General features: G+C 38.9%; 1 protein-coding gene across 1 annotated transcript in view; it reads right to left on the minus strand.

The window, feature by feature from the left end:
* Nucleotides 1-14,148, minus strand: part of LOC144763423 (uncharacterized) — a 248,452-nt gene that overhangs the window by 56,142 nt on the left and 178,162 nt on the right. The window contains exons 13-14 of the mRNA XM_078649006.1: nucleotides 4,891-4,961; nucleotides 3,742-3,828 (exon numbers count right to left, since the gene is read on the minus strand). Of these exons, the coding sequence (XP_078505132.1) occupies nucleotides 3,742-3,828; nucleotides 4,891-4,935 (132 nt within the window). The 5' untranslated portion in view covers nucleotides 4,936-4,961. The remainder of the gene's footprint in view (nucleotides 1-3,741; nucleotides 3,829-4,890; nucleotides 4,962-14,148) is intronic.

Here is a 14,148-nt window from a genome sequence, read left to right on the forward strand (position 1 = left end):
GCTTTCTCTAGAATTGCAACGTTTTGAAATTGCTTAAGTTATTGTTTATTTTAAACCATCCCACATTTTTGGAACAGCTGCACTTTGTAGATGTTGGATTTGAAATTTGAAAACTCTACATCATGTCACACTTTCTGTACTGTTGCATTTTCAAGTAGTAAGATCAATATTTAATTCAGTTTTTTCGGTGATAATTTCCTTTATTATTTATACTTTTATTAAATATAACAAAGATTTACCTTTTTAAAATGTAGACGATTGTATTTCGGAAATGAATGGATTTTTTCTTACACCAAGTTGGATTTTCTGTGAGAAAATAATAATTTAAAGTTATGGATTATTACATCGGAAGGCGTGTAAACTATTTACTCATGTGTTTTGGTAAATAGGAAAAAAAGTACCTTATTTTAAATCGTGGTGAGTACTGTTGGTCTTTAGAAAAAAAGCTTTATTTTGAAAAGCTGGTTTAATCGTCTCACTTGGTTGGAGAACTGTTTCTATAAAAAAAAAAATATTTTATGTTGTTTAAAAAAATGTATACTATTTTTCTGAATAGAATACTTTATTTTAAAAAATTTACGTTTAAATATTAGTAACGTTTACATTATTTTTGGATTATTTAGAGTTATTTGTAAGTATAATCAGGTATTTCCTTAGTTAAAGGTTAATGTTTTATTATTTATTGGATTTAAAAACGAAATATTTCTAACTAATTGATGTTTAAATACTATAATAATCAAACATTTCTTTACTGGGTTTTCCTAACTTACTTGAATGTCGTTGAAAAAATGCTTCAAAGTTGGCTATGGCTGATATCACGTTGAAGAGGTCAGAGAGTCAACTTTTGATGTCTGGTCACTCTGGGAGTTGATAATCAACTGACTTAAAAATGGTGTCTTGCTCGTATTTATAACTTTTAGTCAGTAGCATCATTATTTCTTTAATTTACACCGTTAGTTTTCTAATTTTATTTTCATTCATACAATGTGAAAACGTATAATTTAAAATGTTGTGTTTAGAAGTAATATTTTCACAGTTTCGTTCCGTTTTGGCATCCATTTTGAAAGTATTGTTGATCTTTAATGTCATGGAAATGGTTGATGGACTTCTTTTTAAACAACAGTGCTTAAAATGGCGGTTCTCTGTATGTAAAATGTTTCTGTTTTAGAAAAATGTTTATAATTCATTTATTTAATAATCGTTTCCACGTTGTTTTAAAAAGTAAACCGTTCTCTCTGTGAAATATGTGAATTTTCATAAATACGAGTACTAATTTTGTTACTCGAGTATTAATTTTGTTACTCGAGTATTAATTTTAAAATCTATGTGATTTCGGGGAATTTCCGTGCAGTTTATCAACACATTTTAATACACTTCCCCACCCAAAACATCTAATTTCCCTGCATCCCGTGGCAGGATTTATTTTATTTAAAAAAAAAAATTTTTTTATTTATTTATTTAATATTTTAAAAAATGTGTTGTAAACGTATGCATTTTTACGACATTCGGGGCTTTTCCGTGCAGTTTATCTCCACATTTTAATAAACTTCCCCACCCAAAAACCCCTAATTTCCCTGCATCCCGTGCCAGATTTTATATTACAAAAAAATATATATTATTTAATTGCGTTGTAAAGGTATACGTGTTAAAGGATTTCGTTGTAATGGTACTTTTTCATTAATAACTCTATATTGCGTTGTAATAGTACTCGTTGTAAAATATTGCGTTGTAATATCTTATGCGTTGTAAAAAATGCGTTGTAAAAGCATGCGTTGTAATAGCATGCGTTGTAACGTCATACATCCATAATAGCAGACAAAATAGCATTTACCTGGAATGCTATTGGCATCAGTACTCTTTATAGATCCACTCACTTTGAATAGATCTTAATATTAGAAGAGAATCCCATACCATCTAGATATAACACACCAATGTTAACATTTGCACTTCATAGCAGTACCTTCAAGTGAGATGTTACTAAAGCTACAAGTTGCAAAACATGCAGAAGGCACAAGGTGATCACTTTACAGTCATATCTTTAGTTCTGCAACATTCAGAGGCACCCTCTTCCCCGTGCACACTGGCATGTATCAGAACCCCAGTACAATTACTGTTATTCTTAAGGATTCATAATGGAGCATTCAGTATGCATTAGATGGAGAAGCCATTAAAGTCAGATCAAATGGACCAATATGTCTATATGGAGAAAGTAATCTGGTATTTCTCCTGGCTGAATTTTTCTTTTGACCCATGAGATCAACCAATCCACGAGGTAGATTCAAGTATTTTGGTACATGCCACGTATCATTCAGAGAGATGCAAGGAATGCTGGAGGGAATGAAGGGTTTTGCTTTTTTCTTTATGGTTTAGTGGACCAATTTTTGTCAGCTGTTTACAAGACACTAATCTACAGAATAGGTGAGCAATTTAAATGTGGTGCTGAACAGTTCAAGAACCTTCAGAGGACCATTGTACTTTCTATGTCAGTAGGGAGATGCTACATTGTTGGAGAAAGACGCCCACGACTGGACAGTAAATATGGCTTTTTAGTTAAACAAAATGATTTCCACTTGTTTTCCATGTGGATTTCATTGTACTTTAATGTATGCATGTGTGTGAGTGTGTATGCTTGTGTATGAATATGTGTTTTTATTTTTTGCAAATTAATTCTGCTTATTTACATTTGCCTTTTTAGGGGTTCTTTTTAGGTAGATGAAAGAAACATGCAGCCTGAACAGCAAATGGTTAAAAAATTGTTTCTACCGCTAGCCTTTATAGCATGGGGGAAAAAATCAATCTATCAAAGGCACCAGTGTTGATAATTCTTGGCAACATGTTATTTCCATTAGAGGATTCACATTGCCCACCCATGGTAATATGCTGTCTCTCCCATAATGGTAATATTTCTTGCCAACTTGTGGTCAGACATGGTATAATGCCTTCCCCAAGTAACGTGAGGGCCCTGGGACAATAAATCCTGGCATGTTTTGGGCATCTGTGATCTCTGGCATTACAATTGTCCTTACAGAATGCTGGGTATTCTTGACATATTGAAAAGTGCCATGGTCTGATGGGTCTGCCATCGAAAATGAAACCAGAATGTGACTGAGAGGGATTGACTAAACATGTTCTTTAGGATATTCTTAAATATTGCTATTTTATGTTTGATAAGATGTCTATTATGTAGATGCTAAAGGTAGGACTAGGACTTTCTGGAAATTGCCATGTTGTCAGAGTATCCTAGAGGGCATGGATATTACCAGGACAAACATAGCATCCCAGTTTCCCCTTATATGTGGTGTCACTAGGGACAGGAATGTTTAAAACAGCCAACATGGAGTTCAAGGCACAACAGAAATCTTAGATGCTTTTCATATCCAATGCAAATTTCTATTGTTTGGGGCACTGCTGAAGGTGATATGAAAATAACTATGTTGTTGAATAAACAAGCAATCATACCAAATATTATGTTTCAGGTAAAACGTACTGTAAGGTCACTGGAAAAAATGTTTTTTGAAAATTGTGTCCCAAGATAAGTAAGTATGAATAGCCATGAGGGACTTTGTGTCAAGACATTATTAGAAAGACAAGGAAGAGGTGAATGTTAGGTGTCATGCTAAATAACTACAAGTTTACAAGTTTGCTACACTAGAGCCCATTTCTTTATTGCTAGCATGGGAGGACAAGGGAAACATTCAAGACATGATTCCAACTCAATTACTAGCCTCCCCTCTCACCTACCATTTCTCTCCCAGCAGCATGATGTATAGGTGTAACCACTTGGATGATCCCATGTACCATTACACCAGTGGCAGGCCAAATGGGTGGCTGCAAAAGATTCCAAAAAAGGCATTAGGCAAAAAAGACTTCAGAAGCTGACTGCACTAAACATTATTATAACCCCTCTCCACTCAGATCAATCTACAGACCTCAGACCCCAATCTTGGATAAGTAGAAAGATAATCACAGGACGTTAGAAAAGCAAATTGTGTTTATATATCTATATATATATATATATATATATATATATATATATATATATATATATATAGATATATAGATATAGATATATACACACACACATATCTGTAGCACACCATGCAGTCACCATTCTGTAGTTATGGTTTAGCCAAATGCTCCATTGAAAAGACTTTTTCAGATTTCACCAAGACGTTAAACCCTCTCCAAAAAATTTGCAAGATACGGTCCACCTTGCCTAACTGTGTACAGTTCTGTACAGGGGGAAAAAGTTAAGAGGCGAGTTGAAAATTTTAAATATTCTAAATCCAATGACCCTTTGAGAGAACAGCTTGGACAATCCCTTACTCGTACAAGAGGAATGTGTTTACTAAGAGACAGTGTTTTTTTCCTAAAATTTGTTATTCAGCATAATTAAGCATTACTTTTTAATTCACCGCAGGCAACTAAACAGTATAATCCAATATTCTACTTACTATTGCAAATAAACATTTGCCTGTTTGAAATCCATCTTTTCCAAGTTAATTACCCCAAGTAAATATGTAAAATAAAAAATACATATATGTAACATGTAATATGGTCCGATATGCTATAGAGGTGTCCTGCATATTGTGCATTGTAAATATTCATTTATGTAAAGAATTGATTGGTGGCCTTTATTAATCCTTGCAAAAACAGCATTCATTTACCTTTGATAAACTTTCAGAAAAAGTTATTTCAAAAGCCTTAGAGCATAAGATTTGGATGCTGTAAAGAAGAGATCGTACAGTGTTGCTTTAGACAGGGGGAGAGAGCAAGGCATGAGATTGGCTTTGTAGACCATCCACCATTGGAGAAGCCAACTAGATAAAATGTACTGGGACACAAAAGTACTCAAAAACATGGTAGACTTTAAAATCCTGTCTCACTTACCCTTTCACCAGAGCAAAGTAGCAATCTGTTGTCCTGCCTCATCATTGCCTCTGTGGCGGCCAGCGTGGCTGCTGAAGTGGTAAAAGAATGGCATGAGGCGGAACGTACTCCAAAGCCCGCTTCCATTATCCACACAACACCATGTCCATAATAATAAACCCTCATCCAAGTGTTTAGCAGCGCCTGCGATTTTTAAAATACTTTATTTACCGTCTTATTACAATTCTTCATTGCAAACTCGAGTGCTCACGGTCAATTGGATCTCGCTATTACGTAATATTCAAGACTCGCTGGATAGATGGTCCAGAATGCAATTTACTTTGATCGGTAGAAGTAACATTATTAAGATGAATGTTTTACCTAAGGTGTTGTATCTATTTCGAGCAGTTCCGCTGGAAATATCTGTGGCACAATTGCAGCACCTGCGTCTATTTGCTCTAAGTTTCTCTGGACCCCGGGTAAACCAAGACGAGCAATGAGATTCATGACTCTACCTATTGATCGGGGGCTTGCTATTCGGGATTTTGCCTTTTACTTTTATGCTTGTTTTTTGTTAAAAATGCGTATTTTATTAACTGGAGAAGATGTTAGTAATAGGGCGGAGGCCCTCTCTATTTTCCAGGTTCTGTTGGGTCCTGTGGAACGTCAATGCTTTTTTAAACAAATTGACGGCAGTTATTACAAGCGTACAAGGTTTAAGGTACTTATATCAGCTTTTAATGTCTGGAAAAGAATACGAAAGCTTTGCTCAGTTATGAAGATTTCCCGGTATACTCCAACAAATGCTGTAAATATTCTTCCTTCTATCTTCTGGGATACTACTGATGTTGGATGGAGGGGAAAGGGTGTTGTTCAACTGGGGGATTTTTTTGCAATGATGGCTTGCTGATGTCTAATGAAGCATTATCACAACAGCATAATTTGCCCAAAAATCAATTTTTTAAGTCTCTACAATTAAGAGATTTTATTTTTCGGAAAAAAGTTAGATCGGATTCTAGGTTAGTAGTCACTACTGTCTAACGACAGGTTAAAATTGGGGTGTTGTATCAACTATTGTTATCCTGTAGAAAGGATGATCTAGATAAACACAGTGTTAAATGAGCCACGGTCCTGGGCACGGAGAATTTGAGCTTAAAGGATGCTATTATTAGATCCAGGGAGACTTTGTTGTCCGCGAACCTGAAAGCTCAATGTTTTAAAAACCTGTTTCAATTTATATTATAACCCTGAACGGATGTTAAAATGGGGGAATGGGCAAGATGGAAAATGCTTTAAATGCCGGGGGGATGATGCAGATATGTTACATATCTTTTTTTCATGTTTGTGTTTGTCAAATGATATTCAACACATGGAACAGTTTCTGTCTAGAGTAATAGGAGTTCAATTTGTTACAACACCTATAATGATGCTTTTGGATATTGGACCAGAAGTTGGTAAGGGCACTCCTTTATACAAACATAGATATCTTATTTTTATTGCAATGACTGTTGCCCGACTTTGTATTGCGGCCGAATGGCTACAGCCCGAACCTCCCTCCTTTGATCGATGGAAGGCTAAGATGTATAATTTATTTTTGTTTGAGCATAGTTTGTATTTTGTTAAGGTGGTAAAGAAACGTAAAATCTGGCTTGGAATTTGGGGGAGTTTCTCTGATTATATGTCTACCTGAATCGTTTTTGTTATTTCTGTACTGGCTCATTAAGTTACTGTGGAAAAAATTATTTTCAAAAAAAATTAAATAAAAAACAAACTTGAGTGCTCACAGTCATTAGTACATTGGCATAAGAATACAAAGGTATATGGTCACAGAAGTCATGTTGTCAAGGCCGCTATACAATACATACATTCAGGAGGGCTCGAGGGACCCCACCATTAGCGGTGTGAAATAGATGAGTATGGTGCGAAGAGGCATCAACCCACCCCTGTCTGAACTATGCTCTGTTCAACTTGAGAGTCGGCAGTCGGGCAGTTAGCCTGCGTGTAAGCCCTGAAAGTAGAATACATTCTACGCAGAAACTTAAAATGCAGTAGCTCGTGCCGGCTATTCAAAGAGACTTCTATTGTTACAGTGCAACATTTGGTCCATTGGTCATCTGTGATGTGGTGACCTAAATCAGCTTCCCAGTCTTTGCGAATTTTGTTGTACTGTACAGGGATTATCTTGGAACAGACTTTGTACAGTTTGGATATAAGATGAATTCCATCTTGGCTTTTAATGATTGTGGACAAAGGGGTGAACGAATCTGGCTCTAGGGGAAGGCCAGGCAGAGATGACCGAAGTGCCGATCTGACTCGCCCAAGAACAAAGCGATCCATGAAGGAGGCATCATGGAAACGGTCTTCGTCTGTAATAGAAAAGGCGTGCCCACTGGGGTATAAGTCCCCCAGTTTGGTGATGGAAGATTTTGCCAAGGTGCGCTGCACCAGTTTCTCTCCTGTGATTGGTAACCAGCGGGCATTGGGAAGCAGCAGTGCCAAGGAATAAAGTGTAGATGTGCCGGTGATCCGCTTCAGTTTCTCCCACGCCCACGCCCATCTTGTTGTGAAAACCATTTGTATGTCATTGGGGTCTCTGGGTATGCCCTCGGGCAGCACCATTAAAAGCATGTCCAGCAGTACTGTTGTATTTCTATCTAGGACCCCAATTCGATATTCCCGATTTATGCCCTTATATGGTTATAATAAATAATATCCTTATAAAGGCATAAGAATCATATCCATATTTAGTCATAGCCCATGCTGTCCAAATTAAGCAAGGCTACTTCCCCAGACTCCTAGAGAGTACAACGTGTTCTTTAAACAAAGCAAACCTCCAGCAACCTGGGAAATCCCCATGCTTCTGTTTTGATTTGTCCTAGAACTCCTGCGAGCACTGAAAGAACGGCCAGTTCTTAGTGACATCTTTATTGACGTCTTATGTCCAACCTTACGTCAAACCCGGCACCTTTCAGGTATAAATATACCAACGTTGCCTTAAGAAAACACACAGTGGGTTGGAGCAGAGCGGCTATCAACTTGCCCGAGAGCCCAGCTGATGCGAGAGCCCACAGACGCCGCCCCACCCTTTTGACGCACTGAGAAAGACGCTGTCTTTTTCGCCAGCCGAGAAAATCCAGCTCCGGTGTTTCCAGCCGCCCTCGCGGGTTGCTGGGATATTGAGTCCTGAGAAAGAGATACCAGACCTCCTGCTTTCTATTACCCAGGTACGGAGCTGACTAAACCCTTAAAGAGAATTCTTGATTCAGATTCCTTGGCAAAACCAACTTAACTTAAACTGCTACTTACTTACTCCTTCCCACGTATTAGGCTTAGGTCAGCTACACCGGGGTAGGCGTATCTAGAAGCACCAGTTGAGTACGTTAGTCAATGTTTTTATGTATGTATATATTTTATCCATTTTAAAGTATCATATGGCTAAGAAACCATATCAATGCTTTTACAGTATTATTTCATAATACTCCTTTTACTGTACGCACTTTACTTTATGATAAGTATTGCAATTGTGGCAATTCATTTCTCTTGCATGAGAAAGAAGGCTGCTCAATAAATAACACCTTTTATTGAAAACGCCCGTCTCTCTATTTCTCTGCACTCCGGTGAAACTAAGTATGCACAATTGACTGAGTGAAATAGCTGTCTATTGTTTTCACACGACTCTAGAGATACACTCTTATTCTGAGGGAGCAAAGTTGTCATGTTTATGGTTGTCAGAAGCTCCCTTCTTCCCTTCCCTTCTTGTCAATCCAGGGAAGTTAAACTCCTCCTTGTTTATTCGAGAAAGTTTCTAGTGACCGCTGAGCTAGCTGGCAAAACTAATTAAGTCTAATATAGTCAGTAGAGACCTAGTCGACCTCAGTCCTACGTCTACACTGCTGTTTATATTATTCCAATGCGCAGAGCCTATTGGGAATATAGGAACTACACTACATGGCGCCCAACGTTTGGTAAGGCGATAATCTAACGCAAGACACTAGAGTAACTCAGTCGTGCTTTTTCACACAGACCCTTTTCCCGTAAAAACTCCAAAAGACGTCTGGAGTGGGTAAAAGGTTAAAATCCGCCGGAACTTAGTAGGAAGAGATTCCTATCTATAGTGTTTGGTTTAGTCAATGTTGAAGGATACAGTGTTCCAAAATATTGCGCACCTAATCTTTGTTTCCTTGAAACTTGATCTGCAACAAAACTTTCTGTCAGTAAAATGGTGGAAAGTGAAGATGAAGCGGAGAGAGCTAGAATAGCAGCTCAACTCCTAGCGGATGACACAAGTCTCCAGGACAATGACCCGGAGGCTGTTATCATTCCGGTAAATGTAAGAAGAACTATAACTATTAAACTTATAGAAAATGGACTGACATCACGAGGTGGTACAGTCATATTCGTGGTAGAGGCCCATGAATATCGGCAGACAGAGGTATTCTATTCATGGATACACTTTCCAGCAGCAAACGCTGTAACAAAAGAATTCCACTATTCCAAAATAGAGGAACCTCCGGAGGAATACACTCCTTTCGAGGAGGTTGAAATCTCACTAAATTACCAAGAGCACCTGCTCTGGTTTAAAGGCGCCCTAAAACATAAAAATCACATCACAAGGCTCGGTCCACTAGGTAGACCAGGAGCAACATGGCCAGTTCTAGCCAGCTACACACCACATCCTGACATTGATAAAATGTCAGACCGGGAACTTTTAGCTCAGCTAAAAATACTAATTAAAATACATAGACAATTGGTCCAATATGTAATGCGGACTTCAACAGTCCAACCAGCAATTAACATTCCACAGCTGACCCCTCATCAGGGGAACACAAACAAAATTACACCACAGAATATACAATCAGCCAAAACGGGAACAAATTCCATTCTGGCTAGCACAAAAAAATAACTCAAATAGAGGCAGTATTTCCTGATACTACACCTACTGAGAAACACAGAATTCTGACTATCTGTCTTCCAATGGGGATTGCACCACATGTGGAGGACTGTGACACTTGGGGCACAGTCTTTGCTTCGATTTACACAAAAACACATGGTGTTCCGTCCATGGCGGTTATACCAGATGTACTAAGACAGATTCAAAATGAATACGGTCCAGAACCTGCTTTAACTCTGGGTATGAAATTATTGAAAGACTTTAAGCAGGTCTCGGCTATATTATTAGCCAACATAAAAGGAGAAGCAGCATCTGTGGCGATCCGCCAGAAATTGAAAGAAACAGATATAGCAGAACAACCTTTTGAACTTGCCAGAATCATAGAAACATCCCATGAAGAACTAGGTAGAGATAGTTTGGGTGGGAAACCAGTAAAACCCCAACTAACTGAAAATCCTGAAAAACCTTTATTAAAAATAATCTAAATACTCCAAAAAAGAGTTAGAATGTTAATAAACAATCCACTCCCATAGAAAAACCATTCCAGTCCAGAGGAAGGTCTCCTCAACGGAGAGAAAGATCTCTAGACCGCGGAAACAAGTCTCCCCAGAGGGATCCCTCTGAGAAAAGATACAACCTTAGAAATAGGGACAATCTGAAAAAACCTGATAGATATCAAGATATTGATATACGTCCCTCTCGATCTTTTCAGACTTCCTCGCAGAAATCGGAAAGAAGAGGACGGTCAGAACACAGGGAAGAGCACGTCAAGTCCAAAAACAAGGAACTTGCTCATCAAAGTAAAAAATTACAATTTCCAAGAAAGAAGGTAGCCAGTATTAAAATAATAAAACATGCCGAGGATACTGAGGACACAACTGAAAAACGGAGAGTGGGCCCAGACAATGCTAGACAGCGCAGCAGAAGTGACCATAGCTCGCAAGATCTTGATGAATCTTCTGGAGACAGTGGACACGAATGAATACATTCAGGTGGAAACTGCAGATACCAGAGTTAGCAAACCTCATAAAATATACGAAATTACACTGCGTATAGAGGGGGACAAGACCAGGAAAGTAAGGGGTCTCTTTTGGGATAACCTTTCGAAAGGCTATGACATCCTTCTAGCTGAGAAAGACTGGCCACCAGAGTTTGTCAGGGAGTGCCCTCATGGCAAAGAAATGATTATGCCTGCCTTCTCAAATCATATTCCGATTCATAAAAAATATACACTTGCAAGAAAATGGGCAGTAGCCCAAGCTCCTGCATTATATAAAAATCATGTAGGATGGGATGAGGATTCTCCTCCTCACAAAATCCAGTTAAAATGTCAACCCACTGCACAAAGGCAGTACCCAGTTAAACAAGAAGCTAAAAAGCAAGTCAGGGAGATCTTAGATCAACTTGAATACCAGGGGGTGATTGAAACATGCACCTCACAAATGAACAATCCTTTGTTTCCTGTCTCCAAGCCATACGATTCATATCGTCTAGTTTTGGACTACAGACACTTAAACTCCTGTTGCAAAACATTTGCAGTACCAAACTCACACAGTGCAGCACTGATGAATAACATTGTGCGCAAAAAATATAAAACGACATTAGACATCTCTAATGGATTCTTTTGTCAAAACATAGCACCTAAAAGCAGGTATTTGACCACTTTCTCAATAATGGGGTCCCTAAACACTTCTGTCGACTCCCACAAGGATTCAAGAACAGCCCAGGAATATTCTCAGCAAGAGTAACAGAGTTACTACAAATATATGATGATGAAGCATTATCTTATATCGATGACATCTATCTCACAGATGATGACCTGGAGACTCACTTGAAAAGAGTGAACACCATAATACTTGGGTTCGCAGCAGAGGGTTACAAATTCAACTTTAAAAAGTCACGAATTGCCCATCTAACTGTCCTGTTTTTAGGATATGAATTATCAAGTGAAGGCAAAAGCCTAGCAGACAACTTCTTAGAGAAGTGTGCTGTACTCCAAGCACCTAAAACGCTGAAGAACTTACAATCAATACTAGGTTTCCTGAATTTCGGAAGAACATACATTCTAAATTATGCAGAGAGGGTTAAACCTCTCTATGAATGATTAAAACCTGATTTCAAACCAATAAATTGGACTCAGAAACATACAGAAATTTTAAGATCATTGCAAACAGACATGTTAGCTAAAACAAAATTACAAACTCGCGAAAACGTACGCAACCTTGTAATCCGAGTCATCCCAGGAAGATGCGGATTCACGTACCTGACCTCTAATGAGGGAGAAACGGTACCAATAGCTTACAAATCTCACTGGTACAAACAAGCTGAAATGAAATTCAGTTCTACTGAAAAGATTATAATAGCGGTTCAAACTACTGTAGCAAAAGAAAGAGCCCAAGCCCAAGGCAGAAGGATAACTGTTTTAACAGCAGAATCAGCCCTTGAGGCATTAACAAGCCCACACAATTTGACTGCTGTGGCATTAGATCCAAAATGGATACAATGGGAAAATTCTCTTGCTGCAGAAGACGTGAAATACTATTTTGACTCGAAAATGAAAAAACTAGAAAATCTAGAATATGAAGAAGAATATCCTCTGCCAATCGAAATTCTGTCTCTCGAACAATACATATGTGTAATCTACATGGACAGATTTGCACAACACTACGATGTAGAGAAAAAATCCTACAACGCAGCGTGCGCGATTGTTAAAGGTCGCTGGCGCTTTGGTAAATTCAGACCATTAATTACCAAAACTGAATCACTCAGAAACTGCTCAACTCAGCGAGCTGAAATAAGATATTTAAAGATGGCGCTTGAAAATCCGATCGCGAATTCCCCACACTAATAGTGTGCGATTCGCATTACTGCGTCAAGTCTTACAATAATGACTTGCAGAACTGGGTTCAAAACGATTACAAAGATGACACAGGTGCCACAATAAAGCATAAGAAGCTTTGGGAACAGGTAGTTCTTTTGCAGAAAGAACTACGAAAGACTCACGTGATACATACACTGAGTCATCAACGTGATGGCGTTCACGTTGCAGGGAATTCATTGGCTCCCAGAGCCACAGCGGAAGCAGCTCAACCGGCTTCCGTAGCCAGAAAAAAGCGTAATAAAAAATACATAGACGGAGAAACCATGCTGGTGGTAAAAGCGTCTTTAAAAGGCGACTATGCAGCATTACCTCTGAACTATCCACTCAGTAATACATACATAATTGATGCAAACTCCGTTCCTTTTGCTCAAATCCCTGGAGTGGGCGATAGAGTAATTCCAAACATGAACAGGAGAGTCTTACTAATAGCAGACGCACACATGGGAGAGGGTCTAGGGCACCAAGAGATCAAGGAATCTCTGAAAGAATTGTAATCAGAATACTGGTGGCCGGGGATGAGCCTGCAACATTACAAATTTGCAATGGGCTGTCCTAACTGCAACAGAGATCGCAGTCGTGAACCGGACCAGACTAGTGCCAGGATGCCTCTATTAGAAAGCATAAGGCTATCTATACGCAAAAATCCAGCAGGAGAAATGCGTCCCATTAATGTTTAAGACTAGATTCACTTAAAATATAGACACCAGCGCTCGGCTGACGCCAGAACTGTTATAAAAGATTTGCGAGTCTTTATCGGCACATACGCAATTGGCATGCTACATTCTGACCAGGGTCCTGCGTTTAGCTCTAGGGCTTACAAGGAGGCCATGGCCAGCATGGGCATTGCATTGGGGTACTCTTGTCCCTTCCATCCTGAGGGAAATGCGGTAGTGGAAAGAAAAAACCGGGACATAAAGCAATCTATAACGGTGAGGGTATTAGGTTCGGGTGATGGGTGGGTCCAACATTTAAAAAGTGTCCAACGTAGTCTTAATAATCTGCCAAGAAATTCTCTAAAAGGTCTCAGTCCGTACGAACTATTGTTCGGTACTAGAATGTACATTCAGGATCTTTTTTTTTTATATTTCTTTTTATTTCAAATAAACATAAACAAACAAGGCAATAAAAATCGGTACAGTTGGATGGATGCTCAGCGGGGAAAGGAGTACATTCAAGTTTGATACAAATCATCTGTGCAAGGGGGGGGACGGGGGAAAATTCAAAGTCATAGACATCAATGCATAAACATCATCAGGAATGTCAGGTCAGGGGGAGGACGGAACCTCCGGAGCATCCACGAGGGGAGGTGTACATATATCACCCCGGTAGGTGTTCCAATGACCCCAAATTCTACCCCACTTCTTAGGTCTGCCACATGCCACATACACCGTCTTCTCTCTAAACATACACCAGTCCATATTCTCCTTCCATGCCTGAACCGTGGGCGGTCTCGGGGAGCCCCACAATTGCACGATATTTCTCTTAGCAATCATATTCCCCAGGGTAC

This window comes from Lissotriton helveticus, chromosome 6 (assembly GCF_964261635.1).
Source record: "Lissotriton helveticus chromosome 6, aLisHel1.1, whole genome shotgun sequence".
Classification (NCBI taxonomy): Eukaryota; Metazoa; Chordata; class Amphibia; order Caudata; family Salamandridae; genus Lissotriton; species Lissotriton helveticus.